Here is a 20,552-nt window from a genome sequence, read left to right as displayed (position 1 = left end):
GAGAATCACGTTAGAATGTTAGTTGATCCTCTGACGTCTAAACGTACTTGCTGTATCCTAGGTAGCAATGTAGGGCTGCTTATTACAATGTCAGAGTCAAAATAAAACAGCACTCTAATCAAAATATTGTGTATTTCCTAGAAAATAGTACGGGGAAAATATTGAACATTAGATAGAATCGGGTATAAATCAGTAAAAAACAATTTTAAGTTAAAAAAAAAAAATCCTGTAATTTTTCTGTAAAAACCAGAAACGCAGAACATTAACATTTAAAACATACATTCTCTAGTTTAGCACCAAAACTCCAGTTTTATAAAAAGATTAATTCATCTGAATAAGGACGCTTAGCACAAGCAATATTCCATGCTTTCACTGAACCCAGAAAGGAGCATCTGCTGAGGCATGCTTTTAAAGAAGCCAGCTTGTTTCTCCTTAAGTCTGATCCAAGAGGATATTTGTTGTGATTTGATTCATAATGTCGTCTGAGGCTGCTCGCCTTGTACAGACTGCAGTGTAAGTGATTTGTTGCAGATGAAAAACAGGTTTACCACTGTTTCCAGTTAAAGCAAACTCTTTCTCCCATTCTGGCTTAAAGCCTCATACTTTTTTTTATTACTCGTGGAGGGTTTGCTCAATGCCACTGTCTCCACGAAACGAACATTCAAAATTATGAAGTGCCCTTGCAGTGAACATGCAGGCTCAAATAAACAGAAAAGAAAGAAGGCGATTGAAGAAAGAATAATTAACAAGAATGAATACAGAGAACTAAAATAATAAACTTGTGTTCATTTTAACTTGTTCTCTTTTCTTTTTGTTTATTATTCTTTCTTCTGTTCATTCGAGACGCAGAGTGCGTGTCAATCAGCATTTCATAGGGAGCTGCACTTGAACTGCCCGGGAGCCTATTTGACCACCTCTGGTTTAAATTAAAGGATAAAAAAAAAAAAATCTTAAAACCAGATTTCACTTTCTTATATCTAAAAAACACATTTAACCTGAGCTGGAGCCGGGGCTGCTAGAGCCAGCCCGGAGCTGGAGCAGGGGCTGCTGGAGCCAGCCCGGAGCTGGAGCAGGGGCTGCTGGAGCCAGCCCGGAGCTGGAGCAGGGGCTGCTGGAGCCAGCCTGGAGCTGGAGCAGGGGCTGCTGGAGCCAGCCTGGAGCTGGAGCAGGGGCTGCTGGAGCCAGCCTGGAGCTGGAGCAGGGGCTGCTGGAGCCAGCCCGGAGCTGGAGCTGAGCTTCCAGAGCCAGTCTAGAGCCAGAGCTATCAAAGCCAGAGCACGGCCAAACCTAACAGACAGCTAGCTTCCTCAAATTCACATCAGCGCAGCTTTCCAATTACAGCAGCAAGGTTCAACAACTATATGATTTTAACTCAGTCATGTTAAAACAACAGGGAAGCCATTCCAGCTCTATGGCGATGCAGCATCAAATGACTGATTACCAAGACATTTTAATGGTTGCTACTAACATCTGTTGGTGCAACTCTCTTGAAAAGCACTGTACAATTTAGATGGACCAATAAAGAAAATATTTATTATTTATTACAAGGAGCTGAGAAACAAGGCTTCAGAGACAATCCTCTTCAGTGGAATTCATGCACACTCACAGTAATATGCAGAGCGATGTTACAATTAATTCTATACTTGTGAATAAACTGCCTGGAGCAGCACTTCAGAAACAACATTTCTGTCTTAAAATAATGAAACAGAGTTCTGCATGAAACAAGATGGTGCATGGGATTTCATTGAAGCAGCCTTTCAGCAACAAGATTTATTTTTTTAACACATCATTATTTCGAACAATCGATTATTTGAATATTGTGGCAGGGTGAGAGGGGGGGGGGGGGGGGGGGGGGGGGGGGGGGGGGGGGGGGGGGTATTGCAGGGGGCAGGTTGGGGGGAGGGGGGGGGGGGGGGGGGGGGGGGGGGGGAGGCAATGAAACACATAGAATGTGGCTAGAGCCATACATTGAATAAATGATGATTAAATTAGGATCCAGTCACAGGTGTATACAAAAGGTAATCACGGGTGTTAATATTAGAGTTAATGTTGGTGAAGGTGAGGGTTCTGTGCTGTGCTGTGCTGTCCGTGAGTTTTTGTGCAGACCTTTAGTTTTGGCCCCTGTGCCCTTTATTTGTTACTGTATTTTGTTTACAATTTGTATTGGTGTTTATTCACTGTAGCTTTTGCATACTGTCTGTATTCCTGCAGGTAAGAGCTTGGCCATAACGCTGACCTGTCATAAATATGTATTGCCACATTTAAATAATCATCAAATGCAGGGAGTGTCTAACACATGCTTTGCACGTTCTGTCACAAAACTCTCTGAAGATGAAAATGTCACCATTATAATATTGTATCAGTTTAATCAAGCAATCAATCGGCCAGTCTGTCAACCCCTTTATAAAATCAGAAGACAGTCCATTGAGAACATATTTTTGTTTACAAAAAAATAATCACCAGGGGAAATTCACCCAAAATCTTTTTACTCCTTGCCAATCAAATCTTCAATCATTATAACAACACATTGAAAATCCTGTTCAGCATAATTAAAATTCCCTCTGAATTTAGATTGGAAATCAGGAGCCTGTAGCAACTGGGCAGTTTATGAATACATGTATTGTCCGTTTCAGAGGCAGCGCTATCAAATCCTAATCATTTACATATGTATGACAAATTATATTGTAAGAAAGATGGTTTTATACATTTATATGGGTTATACTTACTGTTATAGGTCATTTATAAAATAGGTCTCCGAAAACAAAGGTCACAGGTCAACCAAGCCTGTTTAATGGAGAACCACCGACCCCAAGAAGAGAGAAAACGGTTGCAAAGGAATTGGTAGGGAGACAGGGGAGAAAGATTTAGTGACAGCTGGCTTTGGTCTACAGCTCTGGCCAAATGTTTTTGTGTCAACCAGAATTTTAGGATTTACACATCATTAAAAAAAATATATATATATGTGCATGTGTGTAAACATAATTTAGATATTTTATTTATATCAGTACAGTATTTCACATTAGATTTCAAAATGCTACTTTTTTCAATTTTTGTCGTGAAATATATGGAAAACTACAAGGCAATGCAACTCAATATGTTATTCAGAAGGTTTCATTAGACTTTATCAAGCAAAATGTGTTAATTTTATATGGTGATGCAAAACTTTTGGCCATAGTTGTAGTATTGGTTAACCAGCAGGGTTAGAGCAGTGGGCTAAACCACATCCCTACAATTAGCCTCCAATTAACCTTGTTTGGCTACAGCATCTCATTGGATTCAACCTTCCCTACCAGATGAAAATTCAGGCAGCAGTCATTTAATGTTTTTGCAATTTACTGTTACAACTTCCATTGGCAAATTAGGAAACAGTAAAATGTAGATGTCTTCTCTGCACACAGTATAGAGGACTATAAAAATATCAACTGCAATTGTGCTTAACACTGGAAAAAAAACATTCAAGGTAAATGACATGTATTCTGTACTGTGTAATACCAAAGCTGAATATCCCTGCTGAAAGTCAGTCGAAGGCAAGACTGCATGTTTTAGATATTTTAATAGAGGGCTGTGTGTACAAAGGCGCCTGTTGTAGGTCCTTCTGTATCGCAGACAGCAAAAATTGCTGATGTTTCATGAGAAGTTTCAGCTCTGGGCTACTAGTACATGTGACCTTTTGTTTTTTTATTGCTTGTCAATGTTTTTTGACTGGGGAGCCTATTGTTTGTTCATCTTTTGTACAGACTTCCACAGCAACTCATTACCACTTGTTGTGCACCAAATCCCCGCCCAGCTTTCATGCTATCCTCAAGATAGCAACCATCTCTATGCATTCCTATTTTATATAGTCTGTTACTTATTCTACAGTAGATGCTTGATACTGGGTCATTCTGGGGGGCGGCTGTCATACAACCAAGTAGCTAATTTTAGGGGTGTTTGTCCTCATAATTCTGCACTTGTTTCTGGCTGGATTGAAATATTTGGCCATCTGCTACCCCAAACTCTTAAAGCATCTCTAAAATTCTGCTTCCTAAGCACTACAATGCAACTGCTAGGAGTGGGTGCAACTTTACATTTGCCTGTAACTGATTCATGCACCAATGAACAGTATAATTATAACACTTTCACTATTTACCGCTGCGGCCTCCCATGTACAAACTATTGTTGCAAAGCTCTTGTTTCAGTATGTGGTGGTTTATTAACCAACTGGTAGATCCAGACCAGAACTGATGTCCTCTGATTCAACAATAAAACATCTGTATTTCTGTTAAAATACACTTAAGTCTTGATTAAAAAAAATAAATAAATTAAAAAAATAAGTAAAAAAGAAACTGATGGTTTTTGCAATGTATGCAATATTATCGTTAAATAATTGAACATAGTTTTTATGACATGGTACTTTATAAAACCCTCTATAAGAGAGATGCGGCACAGTTAAAATATAATCCTTGGGTCAATCAGATTGTCGTACATTACCGATATACACTAATACTAGATGGGGCAATTATTAAAAAGTAATACTAAAAATAGGCCACACAAATAGCTGCAAATTATTGATAATAAATGTATCTCTTTATTTACCAACACAACTCTTTGCTCACAATAATGCAAATGATACTAATATATCTCTCGTTATTGAGATCAAGCAATGCCAATTTAAGGAAAGCAGCAAGCACAACCATAGCCCAACACATTAAAACGAGTAATGTAAACCACAGTCTTACTTTTTTGGTTTTCCCCATTGCCTTCAGTATTGAGATGTTCAAATCTTCCAGGGCACCCAGAACATTATCATACTCTCCAAGGTGTTGGGAAAAATATTCTGCAAAAGGCAAAAAACAAAACACTAAAATGTTAATACTTAGCAGGAAGTTATTTTGGGCCATATTTTCAAACCGTTTCCTCCAGTCTTTAAATTTACTCCTGTTTTTTAAAAGGCGAAACAATGTATGTAAAACATGTTCTATAAAATGCTCTTGTTATATAAACAGAATACTCTATTAGCATTCACAGAATGTTATTTTTTCACCCATGTTGATGGGAGTATATATTCAATCTTTCCTCATTCTCACATCCTTATTTGTGGAATAACTACAGTACATGAACGTTCTCTAAAAATTCACTGTATTGTCAATGTAGTGCCAAATTTGGCAATGGCATGGTTGAGAACCACTGCCTTATGATGTATCAGTCCATTAGCTGGCCAGGATGTAAAACCATTCAATGATGTATTTAACAAAAGGAAAAAAAAGTTAAACTCACCACATAGTTCATCTGTGTCCAGATTGCTAAAGAGACATACAAAAAACTAAAATGTTATAAGCTCTAATCTGCATTAGGAAAACATAACCCACACATCTGCATCTGTCTAATTGGCTTGTGTCAAAAGCTCAAAGCTGGATTTCAAAGTGGTCAGTGCCTGCCACACACTGTTGTGATGTCAATGTACATGTAAACGTGCCACATTTCTGTTGACTGAGATTACATATCTGTTATTTGATTTTGGGATGTATTGACTCAAAAGGCTTATATGCTTTTGCTGGGAATTGTCTGCTTCCTTTGCAGGTACACTGTACAGCTATTGCCAAAAGTTTTGCATCACCCAATGGAAGTAACTTGTTTTGCTTCATAAAGATTAATGAAACCTGCTGAATCATGGCACATTAAAATATTACATAATGCTCTGTGGTTTTCCATATACTTAACAAATAACTGACACAAATTGAAAAATGTGACATTCTAAAAACTAACATGAAATACTGTACTACTATTCTGGCTTCGGGTAGACTTTTTGAAGTTTCTTTGATTACATGATGTTAAATAAAATATCTAAATTATGTTTATATAGTTTTTACATTTTTTATTATGTCACAATACTAAAAGTCTAGGTGATGCAAAACTATTGGCCACAGTTGTACTAGCACATCCTGAAGAAGCAGAGATGAACAATTTGTTAGTGTCTGTGCTTGTGTGTGAGAGACAGAAATCTGCATTCCTTTGAGGTACCCATATCTGCAGCAATGTCGTTTTTCATTAAGTAATCCCCAATGTCTCATCTCTTGGAAATCACTTTCAAACAGGAAACAGCACAGAACCTTGAACACAATGACTTTGAGCAGATCAATAACTCCATGTCATTTAGGGCATGTTTTTCTTTTTTGGAGTAATAAATTATAACAAAGACATCTGTATAACACTGCGATTTTCATAATTTCATAAATGATGACACAAATAAAACACTAATTATAGATGAAGAACCTGTATTCAGCATTTCCTTGTTTACCAACTTTTGTCACATTTGCATATCATTTGCACAAAAAAAAATACACAATATAAGAAACTCTAACGTTGAATATCTGCAAACACTCCACAAGATGTAATGTTCTGCTGTGCTAAATAAAAAAGTCAATACATTAATCCAAATTGAGCTCTTTGAAAATTATTATTGCTGTCATTTGCAAACATACAAATAGATCTGTATCATTTAAATTCATATTATTTAATGAACATGCTTTGGATCATATAGAAGACTGCTGAGATTAATTTATTAAGGATCGGATGAGCACTGTAACAATGAGGACCTCTGTAGCTTGTTAATGTGACACTGTACATTCATTCTGAAAAGACAATGAAAATGTCACCAATAATATGGGTTCCATAATGTCCCACTTTCAAAATAATTTAATGGCTTTTTTAAAAATATATATTATATACAGCTATATATATACAGCTCTGGAAAAAATTAAGAGACCACTGCAAAATTATCAGTTTCTCTGGTTTTACTATTTATAGGTATGTGTTTGGGTAAAATGAACATTTTTGTTTTATTCTATAAACTACTGACAACACTTCTCCCAAATTCCAAATAAAAATATTGTCATTTAGAGCATTTATTTGCAGAAAATGACAACTGGTCAAAATAACAAAAAAGATGCGGTGTTGTCAGACCTTGAATAATGCAAAGAAATTAAGTTCAGATTCATTTTTAAAACACCACAATACTAATGTTTTAACTTAGGAAGAGTTTAGAAATCAATATTTGGTGGAATAACCCTAATTTTCAAGCACAGCTTTCATGCGTCTTGGCATGCTCTCCACCAGTCTTTCACATTGATGTTGGGTGACTTTATGCCACTCCTGGTGCAAAAATTCAAGCAGCTCGGCTTTGTTTGATGGCTTGTGACCATCCATCTTCCTCTTGATCACATTCCAGAGGTTTTCAATGGGGTTCAGGTCTGGAGATTGGGCTGGCCATGACAGGGTCTTGATCTGGTGGTCCTTTATTAACCCTTTGTGGTTCTATGACGGACCAGGTCTGACATTACAATTTTCCCTTTCCGACCCTGTCCGACGTCATCAAAAAAACGTAAAGCAGAGGTCTAGTCATTTTTTCTCGGGAAAAAGCAGAGAAAACCTTTCAATGCCCAAGTGAGACAGTTAGGAGATGAATGAAGCCGAAAGGAAAAAAAAAGGGGGGCGTATCTGATAGCCCCATGCACCACAGAGATAACACGGACATAAACAAAGGAGATAGCTGCTTCTGCATCCAGCGTGCAAAGAATATCACAGAAATTTTCAGAGCTTATTGAGCTATTACAGTAATAAAATAATGACTTGGATCGCATTATTGAGGAATTTGGTGATAAAGTGAGTAATCAGGAGAGGATTTATCAGTATGCATGTCTATAAACAGTTATGTGAAAAATACAGCAAACAAGGGGTGGGGCTTGGCTAGAGATACAGTACAAAGTGTCCTTTTGCGATTCAACGCTTATTAAACCTGTTTTACTCTGAAAAAAAAATTAAACAGCGCGTGTGAAATAAACAGTGCATGTGAAAATAAATTGGACCTGACGCACCTGACAAGAGCTGAATAAATGGGACAACAAGGGTTAAACAAAAAACTATCGTAACACAGTGGAAAAACACATACAAATAGCCAGGCACAAGGGCCAAAATAAAAGGTTAAAATTTAGTTGTCAGGCTGGGCATTCACCTTCACTGACCAAGTTCTCCAAAAAACAATACAAAACCACAGCACTCACCTAAACACCACTCCCCAATTAGCACCAGTACCTAACTGGGAAACTGCCAGACCTGTGATTGCTGGCAGGGATAGATTTAACCCCATCCCTGCCAACCTTACATTCCCCCCCACAAGGGCGGTGTTAATGTCCCCGTCCCGACTACAAATTGGGGACGGTATGTTGGTTTATGCTAGTGCCCCTCCCAGGGTCAGCTACCAAAACGACTTACATATGTATGCAGCGAGGACCCATAAGAGGAGACGCATTGCTAGGCAACCAATTGAACAGACGCCCAGCGCTGAGCTGATCGGGAAGTCCGTATTGGCTGGGGGGGGCGTGCCCAGGAAAACATCTGCGCCACAGCTCGAAGCGAATGTACATCGTTTTGTTTACATCGAGGAGAAGCGTGCCGCAAGATAACTACTACGGAACCCTTTAACTGTAAGACGGAGCCTGTGAAGGATCTGCCCAGCCAGGACTGTCATAAAGACCCAGAGTCGCTGGGTGGCCAGGACTTTTAGAGCAACAGCAGTTTAGTTTAGGGGGTATTGATCCCAGTATAGAGGGGGTTTCATAGTGTAGTAGGTTCCTGGAATAGGACGTCTCTCTTAATGAGGCTAGCGCTCACCTTGTGTGGCAAACTTATTTTTAGCTTTGTTGTGTTTTCTTTCTTAAATCTGACACTAGGGCTGGTATCCTAGTGGCGGCACCTGTGTTAATTAAATCTGTGCGCCTGTGCGCCGTGTCAACACCCAATGCTGTGTCTGACTCATTATTATATTGACGAACCACGCACCTAACACCCTGCTACATGTAGATATATCATGATATTTATGACTCACTTCTAATCCGCCTCTTCTTTTGCACCACTAGTAATCATTCCTTAAATAGCAGACCAGCTATTTCTGGAAACATCTGGGAGGTTTCTGTCTCCTAAAGATCCACAGATAAAATGACACCTTCTATTGATAATGAATGGAAATAAGAAAAGAGCAGCATGGTAATGTAGCAGGTTAGGGTATGCTGGTACCAGGGGTTTAATGAGCTAATGTACGACACACACTAGATGAGGCTTGAATGCAAATGCAGCAGCATACACTTATATCTAGGGTCCTTCCTTTTTACTGTAATAAATCACCTTGCCATTTGGACTCAAGTGTGTCACTGAAAATACACTGTAAATTTGACAAGGTCACTGTTAATCAACATTGTCTGCTCATGGCTTTAGATGACTCTGCCTCTGCTACAAGTAAGGCTGTGATTTAGCCGGTCAGCAAATAAATGTAATACTACTGAACGAAACTGCAAAGCCTCTGCCTTTACCACCAACCATTATCAGTTAAAAAAAAAAATTCGACAGAGATTTTTTACGATTTTGCATGCACACCAAACAAACATTACAAATGAAAAACTCTGTGTGGGATCAGATGTTGAAATGTTCATGTGGGTCACAATGTTCGACTTTAGCAATATTAACACTTAAAGAAAAACTAGTAAATTCATCTGACAAAGGTTTGACTGGTTATCTGTATGAATGAAGACATTTAAAAACAAGAAACTAATAGGGTGCTTCCTAAAACATTTATTCTAGTACACTTTTTCCAAGTTAAAAAAATTAATTTTAGAATGAAATAGTAGTACTGTAAATGACTAAGAATAGTCCCTTTTTTTTCTTTCTCTAAATTGACATGAAAACACATAATAGCATACTGTACAACAGGATGTCAGTAAAATTAGATTTTATATTCTCAGGAATTTCCTGGTTATCCATATCCCAAAGTTCCCAGTATGTCCATGTGTAACCCTGGCTACTTAGCTTTGGCTTGAAGGCAGCAGAAGTATATTCTTGCATATTGTCTGTTTTGTTTAGTTTGTGGAATTTTTGAAAATTGAAAGTTTTTTGCAATTATTGTGCAGTGTGTGTTTGTTTCTGTAGGTTATATGCATATTTGTTTTCCATTTGTAATGAATATGTGCAACTGTTCAAATATAAGCTGCTCTCCATATACTCTGCAACACACATTTCAGTCTTGGCTACTTTGCTGTGCTCCCATAACTGAGTGTCCCCGGATTTGGTTTATAAAATATGGTCACCCTATGCTATCATCACACCACCAAGCGTACGTTTTTTGTGTTTAACAGCTTTTTCATATTTTACATTTGAGTTTTGATTTATGGTGATTTACTTACTATAATGAACCCAAGTTTTAATGTGAAAAATGTGAAAAATATTGTCTTTTAAAGCTTTCTATCAGTGTTTTTTTTTAGTTGTAGTTGATTTTTTAATTGTATTTTACTTATAGTTAGTTATAGTTGTTAGTTTAATTTTAGTTATAGTTATTATAGTTAACTAAATATAATTATAGTTATTATTTAAGTATTCTTCCAGTTAACAGAGCTGTGATGACCTTGAAATCTGTCGAGGTAAAAACAACCTGGGTAATGCCAGGCTCTTCACAGTACACTCCTTAGTTTTGCCAACCACAAACATGTATTGATCAGAGATTACCACTTACTAGCCAAGTCTTGCTGTACAGCCCTCCACACACTGTAATGTAAAAAGCAGGCTGTTTATTTCAGCTTGATTTTTACTTAACAATGAAAACAAGGCATACAGAAGGGTTAAATATATAAGCAACCTACCTGAATCAATGGTACCCATGAACAAAAACAGTGAATAAAACATTTGCCTTTTCTGTACAATACAAAATGTCACTGACTCACAGGCTTTCCAAGAGATCTGGAGATATGTAGGGCCATATTTATAAAACTTTACCTTTTTTTTCTTATTAGAAAACAACTCAAAGAAGTTGTAGTGCCAGACAGATCTTTCATGTGCTAATTTAACAGTCCCCATAGGCAGTGCAGATGCTTATTTTTGATTGTTTGAAAATGCCTAATGAATATGGACCACACTGAAACAAAAACTCATATCAAAATGTACAAAAACAATGTTAACATTTTCTACAGGCTTACATTACCATTCTATATTCAGAAAACTTCTATGTCGCAAGATACATTTTCATTCCATACACAGGTTTTTTCTATCTTTATTTTTCCATTCAAGCAGAGAATGGGTGAAATCTACCTTTATGCTTTAAACAAACTGACTTTTTCTGCCATTGAGCAATGTCTTATTTATATTCATCATATTCAACATGCAACAAAACCATGGTTACCAACATTCTAACTGAAATAACGTTTGGTCACAGGGGAGCTATAGGTGTAGATAAAGATCTACACACATTTAAAAATGGCCTCAAATAAATCTCAGAAACCGCAGCATATAAAAGTGTATTACACAGAATTTTACAGCATAAATGTACAGGCAAAAATAATATGTACATAACAAAACTAGAGATAGTTGAACAGAACTAACTTGCACTTATTATATGGAGTCTGAGGTCCGCCCCTCTCCTGCTTCAGCACAGCTGGACTGGAAGGCAAGGCAGATGGGCCCGCTTCGTCCTGCCGTGGAGACTTCAGCCGTCGGTCAGGGTATTGTGCACAATTTTCATTAAGCAGGGGCATAGCTAGGAATAGATTTTTGCAGAGGCAAGAATCTAATTTTTGTCTTTAAAAAAAGCCCTGCCTATCCTGTTCATGAAGCCTGGAGACTAGTAATGCAAATTGCAAAGTAACATAAGTTGCTAACTCTTTACCCAGTGACCCTCCTTGGATTATGTTTGAAATTTGATGACATTTTTTTAAACAACTCTCCCAGCAAGAACAACCTAAAATTACCTACCTAAAATTACCTATACCTATGTGCTATTAAAAGGACAAGAAGAATAAAACTTATAAATATGATGAAGTAGATGGGTTTATACCATGCGTTTGGTTCACTGCTACCGAAGTGAATGCTGAGACTGGTGACATTGATTCTACAACTGGAACTGGTAAGACTGGTGCTGCTACTGCTGGAACTGGTGCTGACATTGCTGGGACTAGTGCTGCTACTGCTGGGACTGGTAAGACTGATGCTGACACTGCTGGGACTGGGAAGACTGGTGCTGACACTGCTGGGACTGGGAAGACTGGTGCTGACACTGCTGGGACTGGGAAGACTGGTGCTGACACTGCTGGGACTAGTACGACTGGTGCCGACACTGGTAAAACTGGTGCTGACACTGCTGGGACCGGTAAGATTGCTGATACTACTGCTAAGACTGATCAGACTGCTGAGACTGTGTGATGCCATGATTAAAAACACTGATTTCGGAGGCTTTACTTTAAATAGTTTGATTAAATAGATTACATTTACAGTATAATCATAAATCTCAAAAAACTACTCACTTCTAAATCTTTTGTAGTCATTTTTGTATTAATTTAGTATAAATACATGTCAATTTGGATTCATATGTTGTTTTTTTCTGACTTTATGTGAACGAAAAGACACAAAAGCGCCCGTTTTCTCATTGGAAATAGTGATATTTTGAAATTTACCTGTCCTGGTCATAAAAGCAAAGTTTGTGGGGAATAATAGCCATGTTCTATACTTTTGAGGCATAAGCAATTAGGAAATAACACTTACTACCCAGGAACAAAAATTGTGTTACATAGTGTAATCAACAGAGGCAGACAATGGTGCTTTAAATATAGGTAAATATACTTTAAACTGCTTCTGATGTACAGAGGTCAAGGTTGAACAAGGCCTGCTATCACACTCATGCTGGAACGTATCTGCAGTTTATTTCAGTATCCAATGCGTTGTTGCCACTGAACAAGCTGTTTAAAGATGCCGAAAACAATAACAAAAATTCAAAATAAAAAAAAAATCACTGGTAGTAAAACAATACTTCCTTCCAAAAACATTAGGAAAATAACTTAAAAAAAAAATAATAATAATAAAAAAACACTAGTGTTGTCGAACAATGAATTTATAAACAGAACTACCTCCAATTCTTCTAGCCCATGGCATCAAATACAATGCATGAAAAGTACTACAGCTATGAATGAATCGTTATATCGGGGGAGGAGGCAGTCTTTGCCATTGCGCAAGAAAAACAACAACTTATGAAAATGTATCGCAGCTAAACATCACATTGCACAGGTCTGTCAGCAGAAAAACAATACAAGAAATACAATCACTAAACATGTGTACCCAGTTGGCTTCTTCTTAAAGAAATGTGTAAACAAACTGGTTTCTTCGTTTCATCTTTGAGTGTGTACAGTACTGAACCGTCCACTAAATAATATACGGGACTACCCGCTGCCCTGGGGGTACGAAAGAGAACAAAAAAATGGGATCAGATCCGAATTCACATGAGTCAGATCATAAACAGATGTTGGATCCAATTCTGGAGCTACACGCGGCGTAACTCGGGAAACTGACCAAAGAGAACGAGAAGCAAACATGTCTGTTTGGCACAAAGTTTCAATACCTTGGCTGCCAAATTTATATGCAGCCTAAGATAAGCCTAATGTTACGAAGAAATGGCAATTAAAAAAGAAAAATATGAAAATATGTCGATTATATACCAGTCTTAAAAATGTAATTGGGTACATTATTTACAAAAAAATCTTGATATAATATTTGTAGTTTTTAAAAAAAAATGTGCCTTTCTGGTTTTTACCTAGGCGGCCGTCTCAGCTGTCTCGCCTGTCTTCCTCTTGCGCCCCATTTTCAAATCAAACTAGTAACTGTCACTGTATACCTACAGCAAAAGCTTACCTACACCTTAATTTCAACGTAACAGGATGAAATGACTGACAGTGAAACTACAGTAGCATATTAAGGGACCACTGAGTTGAGTGACAGCGACATCTAGCCATTCATAGCGAAACGGAGACATTAGCGGAACGGAGACGGGACAGACAGCAAGTATAAAAACTACACAAACTAGAGATTACTTCTAAATGATTATTTTTGGTAAATAGCGAGTGGTTCAGGTTTTTTTTTTTTTTTTTTACTATTTCGTTACTATTATTTTTCAGTTATAGTAGTAGTTAACTTTTAAAGGATACGATTTATGTTCGTTAATCGACATTTTCATTATTGTTACAGTTAACTATAAAAAAAAAAAAAAACACTGCAAAACACTACACAGCTAGCAAGTTAATTTTACATTAGATTTTACACTACAGACTTGAGAATACTACGCTGACTTGAGACTTGCCCTCACTGACTTGAGAGTTGCCCACACTGACTTGAGACTTACTCAAGACTTGCCCTCACTGACTTGATTTGCCCACACTGACTTGAGATTTACTTGAGACTTGCCCTCACTGACTTGAGACATACTTGAGACTTGGGTCAAGTGACTTGTTGACAACTCTGGCCTACAGTAAAAAGCTTTGAAAACTTCAAGGACGAAGCAAATTTGTTTGCATGTACAACAAAAACAATGTCTCTAGGTCTCTTTAAGAACAGGCTCATACAGTTTAACTGATCTTTTTGAAAGGAACTGCAAAAGCAAGGCATATTTTACACAGAGAAATTCCTTCAAAATAGGAACCATTTTTTTTCAGTGGATGTGCACAGACATTTCATTTTATATCAGAGTCCCAATTTTCCTTCTGTTTATAAATACTACAGAAAATGCATTTCAAACAAAATGAGAAAATGTGTTCTGCACAGAATTCAACTTAGAGGCATGCATACACAAAGTGAAAAACAAACGTGTGATTCCCCTGGGTCATGCTTATAAATACATTAACCCTGTCAAGACTAAAATTAGTCTTGAAACATTTGAACCAAAAGAATACAGTACATGTAAACCCTAACAAATTATATTTGCCAGTTAGTATGTACTATTGATTAGTTGTCTATTAGTTTCAAGCATAACAAAGGCACACAATTTGAATGCTTTCACTGAAGCACAATCAATAACAAGCTCCTGATCCACAAAACAGTTCAACTGATTGGTAGAATTGGCAAAAAGATTTAATTGGTTTGACATTTTACATATGCTTCTTTAGGTGGAACCTCTGGGAATAAGAAAATGTAATGTGATCAGGCCATTGCTAGACTTAAATTTGTTTCAGGAAAGAAGAGCAAAAGGCTGCTATGGAAACCAAAAATGACTTGAATTCCTGCCTTTGCAAGATTCTTATTAAAACGACGTAGAAATCTTATAACCTAAACTAATTGCATTTTCATTGTAACTGCTGCCACATTCTTGTATTGCTTGTACTGTGAGAAGCATGGGAAAGTCAAAAAAGTGGAAATGGTGAAGTAGTCGGAAATGAATTATTTACAGATGACAAGATAGCAGTGGCATGCTGACAGAGAAAGCTCTTTTTATGTGTTTAATGGCAAAACACACACACTGGGCCAGATTTATCAAGGGTCTTCAACAAAATGCAGTTTGTTCCTTTTTTGTTAAAGTAAAAAAAAAAAAAAAACTGCTCATATTACAATACCAGTAACTCGTAAACTCAATTTTAAGACAGGGGTGCATGTACTAAGATGGGCCAGTTGCAGCACAAACATACTGCAATTTGCATTTCCGTTGCAACAATTCGGAAAGTACTGTCATATGTACTAAGAGAAAATACGTTAACGAAGAGAGCCGCAATATACCAAGTTAAATATGTGTTGCGTCATCTTAGCGAGATCTCTAGCACGGAGACCTTTTTTCAAATAAATAATGAAAGGCAATTTAATCCCATCAGATGCAATAGTGGGGCCCCCACCTTCACCCCCCCCCAAAAAATGTATTTCTATCAAAAAGCTTTTCATAATCATACAGTAGCCCGTCACTAAACTGGATGTTTGTCCGGCATAAGGAGGTGTCGGGTTTAAAAAAAGTACAAAAAAAATTGCATACACATACACATTGTAGTGCTCAATATATTTTAAATGTATAAATCATTGTGTAAAATGTGTTTTGGGTAGGCTACACATTACATTATGAAAAATATCAATCTGTACAGTACGCCTATACAGTATACACTACAGTGGTAAAATCAAAGGACTACCTAGTGTACTTTGTTTTTACCAGTGTGGTAACACACAATAAATATTGCTGCTGCATTGTACACATTGGTGCACAATGCAAATAAGATTATTTTAAATTTAAACTAAATGATTTTAGTGTGTTTTAATTATTATTAACTTACAACTTAGTAGCCTAGAAAATGAACACAAAATAGATCACGGCGCTGCACTGACAAGTTATGATACTCACAGGAGGACAGTCAATTCTTGTTAATACAAAGTTCAAGGGACCAGCAACAAATGTTGCATAATAATACTAATCTGTATTATCATGGGTAGCCTAGAAGCCAAATGTATACTGTCTGCATCTATTTGTCAATGGTGCAGTGCTAAATTGTGCACAATTACAAACCATCTGCACGTTAATAGAATAGGTGTGTTTCCTATTTCTCTGCAGATGTTCACAATGAGCTGGAGGGGTTAGTGGCACATGAGTGCAGTCTATTGCTCCCAACACGTTGGGAAAACCAGAAATTTCATAGAAATATGTTTTCAAGGCTTGTAAGTACACCTTGCTTTTAGGGAAAAATAGGTATTTTGCTGTTCGCCTCAAAAATGCATTGAGCACAACTGGCAACGCACGAGAAAAAGCGGACTGGGATAACTCTGTCCCACTGTCTTATAAAACAGTAGCAGCATTTAAAAAAAATAAAAATAAACATTTGTTCATATATCAAGGTAATAGATTGTATACACAAAATAAAAACATTGCCTTTAATATTAATATAAAATTAATAGAAATGATAGTATTGCTTTAAGCAGACTGGCAAGTAATGATTTCAAATGAGTACAATTCAGTAATCATTAAATTCATAATTCATATTTTGGGTGTTGTTTCAGATAAGCAGAAGCTGGAGGAGGTTTTAATATAATTAGAATGATGTCCAGATCCCAACTGTCGTTATCCCTGGATGCCTGCCAAGTAATCCTGGAATGATTAACCTATATTCAGTACGCTTCTCATTACCATTCTTACAGAAGTTTTCCCAATGCTAGGGCCTTTCATTCAACATAGAAATACAAAATCTCAGTGTCTGAACCTAGTAACCCCTTTCTTGTGTAGCTTTAACTGTGTACTTTTTACAAAAGGAGTACACTTTCATCTTGCAGTATCCTTCCCTAGTAAGATCCCCTGCTTTACATGTCTTGTCTGTATCAACTGTCATTATATAAACTTAACAGTACCCTCACGTTTCTGTCCAGACCATGCTGCAATCTGATCATCTGCCCACTACCCAAGCTTGCTCAGACCGATTGTTCTGCAGGGTACTAATTAAACATAAAACATTAACAAGGCGCTTTTTTATAACTATTTTCTAGTTCAGTGATGTGTTGTAATATTTGCTAACATACCATAATTACACAAACTTGTGGATCTTTAAATTATCTACTGCACTGAGGATGGCCGCTGTTTGGTTGAAACATGTTGTTTTTTTTGGTTTTTATGTTTAACTTTGAAAATAAAACAATATGAAATAATATTTATTTGAACTTGCTTCTTTGACGAGTGCCGACATCCGATGTGAGCTTACATTTTGCAGAAATAAAGTAGAATTACTCACCTGCAGTTGGTGTAAGAAATAACCCATGACAGGGTGTGCGGTAAGACACTTCTTATCGCACGCCCTGGGTGCGTTGTGAGGCACGAGGCCGCAGGCCGAGTCCCTTCAGCCACTCTGGAAGTGCGGTAAGAACTGTCTTGCCACACACCTTATTTCCTCCATCTTGAAATGATTTAGAGTCTGATTTGAATCTACACGTTTGAAGCAGTTCTTTTTTTTAGGTAATGTGATTTTAAGAACTAACCATTTTGGTAAAATAACATCTTAGCCAAACAACACAGAATACCACACTGAGCACAGTAAATGTCATCAGAGGTACCAAATGGATGGTAAAAAAAAAAAAAAAAAAAAAAAAAGTGAAAGATGAATGTGGCTCCTTTTGCTTGTTTTTCTTTTCATTTATAGTGGTGAACAAATAACCTTCAAAATAAACAAGCAAATAAATAAAAGAATAAATAAGGTCTCGCCTCTTACTCTGTCTTGTGTGTATCAATGGTGTGAAAAAGCTCCTGTAGTTCATCACCACCGAGGACTCCATCAGAAAAGTAGGCTCTGAATTCATCAAAGGAGAGCTTGCCATCATCTGGAAGGCACAAGGAGCAGTCATCCTTTGGTAGTAACATTATTTCGTTTATTTTATGGGTCTACAGTATTTCATTTAACAACATAATATATGCTTCTCATTACACAATAGTTAACACAACACCAGCCTGTGCTGTATGGCACAAGCAAGGCTTATCTTTATTCAGAAACTAATGACATGAGCTTCTTTCCAGGAGGCTAGCCATTATAAATATTTGAGAAATAATATAAACAATGGCACAGAACAGAACTGGAACACAAAACAGAACAATGGTGTTTTTAATTCAGGCAGCAAGCTGTTTCGAAGACCACTGCCATTCACAATTTCCCTCAATAATCAGCTTTTCAGGATGTTGATATTTTCTTAATGAGTCAGAACACATTTCCTGTTCTGAATTACACCCCCACAATTGATCTTTGCTGAGTGCTTGACAAGTCTGAAAAAGGTCAGATAATATGGATTGTAAATAAACTCAGAGGCAACTCTTTTTCTTTTTTACTACTTTTAGAAAGTTAATATATATGAATGTAATTGTGATTTAGTTGTGTAAATATCCACAATCGTGTTTTATTACTGTTTAATTACTCTTGTGGTCTGAGCCTGAGCAGTCATTCTTGTTCACAAAGCATGAAGAGAGCTTGGAGCAGAAGCGAGACTACTGCCGTGTAGCTGCACTCTACTTCTCTACACAATTTAAGTAGTTAGGTAATGTTGACAGTACAGATTTTTTTTTTTTTAATGCATTTTTAATGTAGTTTAGAGGTAGACATTTGACCAGCTGGTTAAAATGTAGACTTTTCTTATTTCAATTTACAAACAGAGTATTACAAGGTGAATGAATATTACTCTAATGTAACATTTCATTTTCCACTGTTTTCATCCATTTGATGATTCTGAACAGGTAAATGTACAAAATATTAATGAGGCAGGCATTATTTATTCACCTTTTTAGTAACAATTCTACATAGGAAAAAACTGAAAAAAGGAAAAATCAAGTTTATACATTATAGGACAGTGTTGTTTTATTATCACTTTATGCTGTCCTTTATCTAAAACAGTTAGATAAAGTCTTCAAGTCCTCAATGTTGTGCTTTGTATTTTGCAGCATTTTTTATGAGATTTTGCTGACATTCAAAAAGATACTGTATAGATATCCACAGCCAACAAAGGTGCAGTGTTCCTTTCTGATTCCTACTTAACTACCTTTGCATATTGAATATCACAAAGGCTTTGGAATTGATGATTTTCACTGTAATTAATTCTTCACGTGCTAGCAGAATGAAGTACTGCAGATACTTCTTGAATTGGCTTGCTCTGCAGTGATATAGCTTGTTACAAATAGAAACATTTCTTGAATGATCAGGGGAGTTGCCAAACAACACATGCAGTCTAAACATGTGTGGCACATACCTGTCTACAGCCCACTTCATCCTGTTTTAGTAACAACATTCCAAAATGCTTTTGTAATTAATCTAAGCTTTTTTGTCAGTGGTGGTAAGATAACCAAGATGGCGGCACTCCACTGCAACATAATACTGATTGCGTCAATTTTTCTGTTTTTGGGAACTTCACGTTGCAAAATTCCTTTTATTAGGTCTTATTTAACTAAGCAACGTACAACTGGAAGAGGCATACACAGTGGCTGAAAAGGCTAATATATGTCAATGAGCGAGACGGGCACAGATCATGTTACCATGACAGCAGTTTTCATCAATTCAAACAGAAAACTCATAAATAACAACCACCAATGACTACAAACAGCAATATTAACATAAGCCCAAAGGCTAATAAGGCTATACAGTTACCATGCATAACAAATACTTGAACACCTTCAAATGAAGAACAACTTACCATTTTTATCTGCTCTTCTTAAGATCTGAAAAAAAGGGGAAGAAATGTTGCTAAACATATTTTTACCGTCTAACAGGAATAAATGTTTGAAATTAAAGCAAGGGGGCTGATGATTTGAATTGAAAAAGTAAACATGGAGAAACAGAGCTGGTTAACTGGTTATCTTTACAAATGAAACAAATTTAGGAAGTGTCCATAGTAGAGATTATTTTAGCTGTACTGAAGACCTGCACCATCATTGTGCTACAGTATATGTGCAAGGAAAGCAAGTGATTGAATAACTAGAGTTCCATATGATTCTAATATTGTATCACGCATAACTACAAAACATTCAATGGCGGTACATTTAGAAATACTAAAAGAAATGTTGCAACTATTAAAGACTTTTAGTCGAAAACTTTCATTTAGTATAGGATTCTTTTAACATATAGAATGATACCTTTCTCACTTTATGGACATTTTTAAGACACGAACCCATCAACTGAGTAAAAATCACATTTATTTTCTTGTATTTAATTGTGGAGCATCCAGCAATAAATAAAGAGGCTACCTGGTTTGTTCCACAGTGACTAGTACAGTGGAGGCAAGGCTGC

General features: G+C 36.8%; 1 protein-coding gene across 1 annotated transcript in view; it reads right to left on the bottom strand.

The window, feature by feature from the left end:
• Positions 1 to 20,552, bottom strand: part of LOC121309140 (N-terminal EF-hand calcium-binding protein 1-like) — a 90,766-nt gene that overhangs the window by 68,592 nt on the left and 1,622 nt on the right. The window contains exons 3-6 of the mRNA XM_041242040.1: positions 19,960 to 19,984; positions 18,000 to 18,108; positions 5,257 to 5,282; positions 4,719 to 4,816 (exon numbers count right to left, since the gene is read on the bottom strand). Of these exons, the coding sequence (XP_041097974.1) occupies positions 4,719 to 4,816; positions 5,257 to 5,282; positions 18,000 to 18,108; positions 19,960 to 19,984 (258 nt within the window). The remainder of the gene's footprint in view (positions 1 to 4,718; positions 4,817 to 5,256; positions 5,283 to 17,999; positions 18,109 to 19,959; positions 19,985 to 20,552) is intronic.

This window comes from Polyodon spathula, chromosome 3 (genome assembly GCF_017654505.1).
Source record: "Polyodon spathula isolate WHYD16114869_AA chromosome 3, ASM1765450v1, whole genome shotgun sequence".
NCBI lineage: Eukaryota > Metazoa > Chordata > Actinopteri > Acipenseriformes > Polyodontidae > Polyodon > Polyodon spathula.
This window is presented reverse-complemented; position numbering and strand designations above follow the sequence as displayed.